The sequence below is a fragment of the Xenopus laevis genome, chromosome 8L (assembly GCF_017654675.1).
Source record: "Xenopus laevis strain J_2021 chromosome 8L, Xenopus_laevis_v10.1, whole genome shotgun sequence".
In the NCBI taxonomy this organism is placed as follows: Eukaryota; Metazoa; Chordata; class Amphibia; order Anura; family Pipidae; genus Xenopus; species Xenopus laevis.
This window is the reverse complement of record NC_054385.1, coordinates 29,587,658-29,594,818: the sequence shown is the minus strand read 5'-3', so window position 1 is coordinate 29,594,818 and position 7,161 is coordinate 29,587,658. Positions and strand designations below refer to the sequence as shown.

Below are 7,161 nucleotides of genomic sequence, written 5' to 3'. Positions count from 1 at the left end.
TAATCCTACTGTAAATTATACGGATTTTAGAAGTCATTGAAGAGTTCTGTGGCCATATAAACTCACGAGGCTGCAGGCTGAGTTATATAGGGAACTCTGAGTATCACTTGTGTATTATAAGGGATTATACACCCCCTTTCGGTATATTATAAGGATATAAGATGTCGCTGAGGGGTTTTGTCACCATATAAAGGCACAAGGCTGCAGGCTAGAGTTATAGTGGGAACTCTTGAGTATCATCCAAGTATTATATGGGATAATGTACCCCCACTGTAAATTATAAGGATATTAAAAGTCACTGAGGGGTTCGGGACATATAAATGCATATGGCTGCAGGCTGAGTTAGCCAATTGACTGTCACTCATATTATGAGGGATACTGCAACCCCTCTGTAAATTGTAAGGATATTAGAAGGCACTGAGAGGTTGTAGCCATGTAAAGGCGCAAAGCTACAGGCTTATTTATACAGGGACTATAAAGGATACTGTACCCCCTAAATGATATGCGTGTTAGATGTAACTGAGGGGTTCTGTGACCAAAAAGAGACAAGACTGTGGACTAAGTTATACAGTGGACCCTAAGTATCACACAGGTATTTTAAGAGATTGTGTGCCCCCTACCGTAAATGTTAAGGATATTTGCTTTCACTGAGGGGTTCTGCCACCATATAAAGGCACAAGGCTCCAGTCTGAGTTCTAGAGGGAACTCTGAGTATCACCCAAGTATTATATGGGATAATGTACCCCCACTATAAGTTATAAGGATATTTAAAGTCACTGATGGGTTTGAGACCATATAAATGCATATGGCTGCAGGCTGAGTTAGTCAGTTGGCTATCACTCGTATTATAAGGGATACTGCAACCCCACTGTAAATACCGTAAATGTTAAGGATGTTTGCTTTCACTGAGGAGTTCTGTGACCATGTAAAGTCATGAGGCTGCAGGTTGAGTTATGCAGAGATCTTTGAGCATCACTCATATACTATAAGAGACAACGTACTCCCTACTTTAAATGATAAGGATATTAGAAGTCACTGAGTAGTTCTGTGACTGGTGCACTCCACAATGAAAAAGTTAAATGCCTAGGTGCTGGTAAAACTTGCATATACATGTATTCAAAGAAAAAAGACCGCAATCACAGGGCTTGTATGGAAAAAAAGCCACAAGGGCTGTGATTTATTCCTCAACGTTTCGGCTATCAAACTCTAGCCGTCCTCAGCTCACGGCTAGAGTTTGATAGCCGAAACGTTGAGGAATAAATCACAGCCCTTGTGGCTTTTTTTCCATACAAGCCCTGTGAGTGCAGTCTTTTTTCTTTGAATATATATATATATATAGATAGAGAGAGAGAGAGAGAGAGAGAGAGAGAGATATTGGCGCATTCAGGATACATAGAACTTTTCAAATCTGCTGTGTTCTCTTACATAAATAAATTGTGTTTCTGATATATGTGTTTGTTTTATGGGAAACATGATTTTTCTTAAATTTTTTAGACAGTTAGAAACCAATGTCTTTTTGCGAAAAACTTTTTTGGCTGATAAAAATGTAACTCTAAGCAGCTTCTCAATATCATTCATTCCAAATTCGTTTCTGTTCTCTGAATTGCTGGTTATAACTCCTAAAACAATGTACCTCTAAGCAATTTTTCCAATAGCCATTCATTCCTCATTCTTTTCTGTTCTCTGAACTGCTGGTTCGGACTCCTGAAACAACGTAACTCTGACCCTTAAACAATGTAACTCTGAGCAACTTCCAAATTTCAATTAATTCCTCATTCTCACTTGGTTTATAGTCATGTGTAACTGTCATTGCGATTGTCTCTGTCCCTTTAATTTCTCATTCTCGCTAGGTTTATAAACATGTGTAAATGTCATTGCTATTATCTGTCACTATTTGTTAACTGTATTGGCAAATGCCAAATAATACACAGTAGCAGCTACCCCAGTATGTTCCTTTATAATTATATACTTTCCTTTCCAGAAAATACTCTCTTTCCGTGGTGCCATTGATTTGACTCGGATTAAAGGTGTCGAGATTGCGATCACTGATCTCAGCAATGCTTGCAGGAACAGATACCCCTTCCAGGTAAGTCAAAGAAGTTACATACACACATTATCTTTTAATTGCCTTCCAATTATCTCAGATGTGGGTATGCACGTGAAAAGAGATGTAACATCATAGGACCCATAGTCTCATTGGTCTCCTGTTTTACCTCATGCATTTTTTTTAAGATTTGAAATTTTTATTGATTTTCACCAATACAGTATAGACTGCAGAACGTAGTGCAACAAAAAGACATCGGCTGAAGTAACAACAAGGAAGGTATCTACACAGCAGATCAATAAATGTAGTTTCCACATATGAACCATTAACTTAAAAAAGCTAAAGTGACTGTATCGTCAATTATAAAAGGGGGGATAAGGGGAGGATAAAGGAAAGACAAAGAGAAAGGGGAAGAGAAAATCAAGAAATGGAAGAAAGGTGTCAGAAATAGCAGTGTGTTCGACCATAGATGTACATCGAAGTGAAGGCAACGTGTCCCACACCGTCTATGTGCAGTGTACCTCATGCATTTTGTTGACAAAGTCCATGGAGATCTGAATGTGGAGTACTGTGTTGCTACAGGAGTTAATTCTGCTGACAGTCGGCCTTGGAGTGGATTGTGTGGGGGTTAGAAGGAATGGAATGCTTCTCATTAGCAGGACCATTAGCAGGTCCCCCACCACCACTACCACCACAAAAGCTTCTTATAACCTGTACAGAGAGTTACCTAAAAACTAATCCATCATAAACATCCCCCTATATCAAGCATATCCATTTATTAAATGCCTGTTATAGTATCAATGGGGCACAATGTTAGAAATGCTGTTGGATTGTGGCCTATTGAGTAAAGCAATATTTAATACATTCCAATCATTAGAGTTCAGTATGTATAATACTATAGTAGGTAGAATGACCTTATATCTGTGTATTTCAGTCCCATCATGTACATATTAACCCAGTCCCACAGCAGAACCCACTATAGCAACTCACCTGCAGAGATATTAAACCATCCAGTTCTTCAACTAACCCCTCTATGAGCAACACCACACAGTTTTACCCAACCCTGTTCTGCACTTGCAGATGTTCATCAGCCCCAGCGGTATTAATTAGATACACACAAACGCACATCCCTTCACACAATTGGTCAGTCACCTTAAGCAGAATGAGGCACAGGAGACCCCCCCTTCAATATTCACTATAGTTATTCAATTAAAAACACAGAGACATGTTTATGGGAAACCTGTTGGTGGTAACAGGAGATTTATTGATTTAAATATCCAATTATTGTTGGGCATCAACAATAATGAACAGCTGATGATCCAGAGGAAGGCAAAAAACCCCAGCGCTTGGCCAATTTGAACTGAGGGTAAAAATTCCTTCCTGACTCCTTCAAACGGCAGTCGGTTTATACCCTGGATCATGGCTAGACACAGACACACACAAACATAGACAAACACTCACAGACACACATAGACACACACAAACACACAGATATGCATAAACAGCCACAGAAGGCATGCAAGGAGCAGGGTTGCGTTGGAGGCAGCAGAGTCTTCTGGTGGAACGCTGAAAAGAAAAAGTTTAGAAATTGTTAAGATAAGAATTAATTACAGACTAATACTTGTTTTTTTTATTATATAAAAGGCTCATTCTCAGCTACCTGGCATGGCACCTTTTATTTTTATATTGATCACCTGGTGCCAGTCTTGCTTCCAGTGAGAAACCCATTCCCAAAGGTGGATATGTGAGCCAATGCTACAGCAGTCATATCAGAGTTACCTACCTCCCTCCTCATTGGCCTACTAGAGAACCAGAACTGATATCTGTAGTCTTGGCTGGATTCTTACCCAGAGTACCTGGCACAACCTAAAGGCACCCCTACACCGGCCTAGCAGTTACGCACCATGACCGATCAGCACGTGAGTGTAGAAGGAGCCATACCCACTGTGGCCACCATTCTTTTATTCTACTAATTTGGGCAGCCCATATGATTGGAACAGCAGGAGGTGAAATAGAGTTGCACTGGCCAACATGGGGCATCTGCAGATAATAAGCAATAGCCCATAATTAGATACATTACCTAAATCCTCTGTAGTCCTTCCTTGGCCGCTTCCTTGGAGGAGCTTCTTCTTCTCCATCTGCTCCCTCTTCTTTATTCTCCGCTGCTGGAGCTTCCTCTTCATTCCTTTTCCTCTTCATTCCTACCTGTTCTTTCACTGCAGGAGATTGCTCCTCCATCTTCTCCTGTTGCTCCTCTTGCTGTTCTTTTCCGGGAGCTGCGTCTTCCTCCTCTTCTTTTTCTTTTGCTCCTTCTTTCCCCTTTGAAGCAAGAGCTCCCTCTTCTGCTGCTGCAGTGGCTCCATCCTCCTTTTCTTTAGCTGCAGGAGTTTGTCTGTGCATTTGTTTCTTACTAGGTTTGAAGGGAAGAAAATGTCAAATATTGAGTCATTATTGTCATATGTTTCCAAAGTATTGCAACTACAATTCTGATCACTGGAGGATTAAAATAGCCAGATAGACTTGTACCTACGTAATAACATTGTACCTTCTACACACCTGTCCCTACTGTAACACATTGGGCAGTTACTGAGCTGAGTAAGTTCCATGCTGGGTTTCACCCAGTGATACATGCAGAGATACGTGCTATGGTTGTAGGGACCTAAAAAAGTTCCACAAGTTTCTGTGCTATTTATTACTAGTATGGCCAAAGCACCCAGAGCTATGAGAAAACATCTATTTTTTGAATATGTTATGTGCCAGTAACTGTAATTGAAAGTGTTAATTGCAAAGTACATACCGAGCAGCTTCCCGCAGCTTCTGCTCCCTCAAGAGCTCGATTTGAAACTGGCAAAAATGATGTTTGATGGTCTGTGAGCACAGGGGAGGCACAAGGATAGGAGCAAAGGGGAAAGAAAGGAGACAATTAGAATTATGGCTGTATATGTGCTGCTAATAGTACCTTTTAAACACCCAAGAAAAGCATCAGGGACAGTGATCCCAGGTGAACTTACATTCTCCAGCCGCAGATACTCATATTTCTGCCTCCGGTTTTGCAGTCGTGTTGGATGACCCTGTGGAAGAAGAGAGTCAGTGTTAAGCGCTTCTTTGTACCAATGCCATTATTGTGCCCATGTGGCCCCTTGTAATAAAACTCTATGCAGTGTCTGTGCATAACCCCATTTTTGTTGCTGGTTAAAATGGCACTTGGATGGGTGACTTTAGATGCCCCCCCCTCCCAGGGGAGCAGGAGAGAGAGAATGACTAATATTGTTCTTAAATATTATAGAGACACACAGTGAATAATAACCTCTCCTATAATAATAATAATAATACTAGTGACACTTACAGGAGGCAGCTTGGCATTCTTGAGGGAGGCACGTTCCCTCTTGAGCACTTCCTGTAACATAAAGAAAGAAGCGTGAGATAAGAGCTGGCAATCTAATATCATTTGTTCCCTATTTATCAAAACATCTATTCTGCATTACATACCAGTGATTCGAGCATTAAACAGTATTGGGCAATGTTCTCCTTGGCCCTCATCCTCGGGTCCTCAACGCACATAAGAAGGAAGTGTTTTCTGAAAAAGAAAAATACCACTGAGCATTAATAAAATATTTTCCAGCCTTATTGCCCTTGCAATTAGCCCCGGGGCAAAAGCAAATGATTCCCAACATGTCCATTTATGTTTTACTTACATGTTGAAGTTCTTGCTGTATTGGACCCAGTAGTGATCTTCTGCAGGAAAAACACATTTCCATTAAATACTGAGCTAAAGGGTGAAAGGAATTCACATATAATAAAACTAACAACATTAGGAACTGATAAAGAATATTGGATTTTACCGTAATAAGAGGCAAGGGCCTCAAAGTCTGTATATTCCTCCCTGAAGTTCTTCAGGGTGGAGTACAGCGTCTGTAAGTGAAAGAAAGAGCATTAGTGACAGAATACTAAAGGGCTCTAAATGCTGCTCATAGTCAGTCTCGCTCTGAGGAGAGTACAGTAGAGACAGAAAAGGGTTTGTGGTTTCTATGGGGCAAACATGCCAGGAATAAGGACATTTTATTCTGAAAAGGAAATAAACATAGTGATTGTATTCCGTGGATGTCTGTTCTACCTGCACAGATGCAAATGGTATGGCAGCTCCCACCTATATGTATAAAGGAAACGGCGCAGACAGCCAGATAGCTGCTTATGGAGAGCTTATATAGAAGAGTGAAAGGGAAACACCAGTTCAGATGAGAGAGGAACTTTTAACACACAGGCATTACCTTGAGAGATGGATTTCTCAATGATTTCTCCATCGTCGAAATCTAAAAGGACAAAAGGACATAATCAGGCAAAATGAAGTCACAGTTAAAGGGTTTGTTCACCTTTAAATTATTTTTTTGTATGATGTAGAGGGTGATATACTCAGACAATTTTCATTCGATTATCATTTGTTATTTGTTGTGGTTTTTGAGTTATTTAGCTTTTTTTCAGCAGCTTTTAAAAACGTTAATGAAGACCAATTGAAAGTTGCTTAGAATTAGCCATCCTATAACATACTAAAAGTTAACTAAAAGGCAGGCCATCCATTTATTTCCTTATCTGTATTCCCCCATTTATATGAAACATTGTTCCAATCAATGATAAAAGCCCATTATTAATGCTGCTGATGGATTTGCTTCTTATAAATCCCATATACAGTAACCGTATGGGCTCATATGCACAAAGCCACGTGGGACTCCACCCCCCAAGTGAATTTAGGACAGACTCGCTGAAGAAGAAATCGTGTGCTGTATCAGTTGAATTTGCAAGATTACCTCTTAAAGAAGATTCTCCTAAGGGGGGAAAAAAGGGGGCGGCACAAGGCCGGGCCACCCCGAGGGGGGCCTTCCCTAAGGAACCCCTGGCTCTCTCTTACACTGTTCAGATGAAGATGTTATTAACTGAACAATGGAGAAGCCAAAAAAACCCAGATGTTATTAGGCAGGTGTGAAACACAGAAGTCGCTGTCCAAAAATGCAGGAAAAGCACTGTAGCAATCTGTATAGAAAAGAGAATAAAAAGACAAGTTAATGAATTTAGTACTTAATATTTCCTATATAATACAGAGGAAGGCAGAGATCTATTTTCCC

At 40.4% G+C, this 7,161-nt stretch overlaps 1 protein-coding gene across 1 annotated transcript; it reads right to left on the bottom strand.

The window, feature by feature from the left end:
* Window positions 1-2,629: 2,629 nt before the first annotated feature.
* On the bottom strand, window positions 2,630-5,572 carry LOC108705633 (rho GTPase-activating protein gacV-like). The gene is made up of 6 exons (XM_041573894.1): window positions 5,391-5,572; window positions 5,056-5,115; window positions 4,842-4,912; window positions 4,125-4,454; window positions 3,526-3,610; window positions 2,630-2,755 (listed from the first exon to the last, which is right to left on the bottom strand). The coding sequence occupies exons 1-6, from the start codon at window positions 5,490-5,492 to the stop codon at window positions 2,630-2,632; spliced, it is 774 nt and encodes a 257-aa protein (XP_041429828.1). The 5' UTR covers window positions 5,493-5,572.
* Window positions 5,573-7,161: the final 1,589 nt, after the last annotated feature.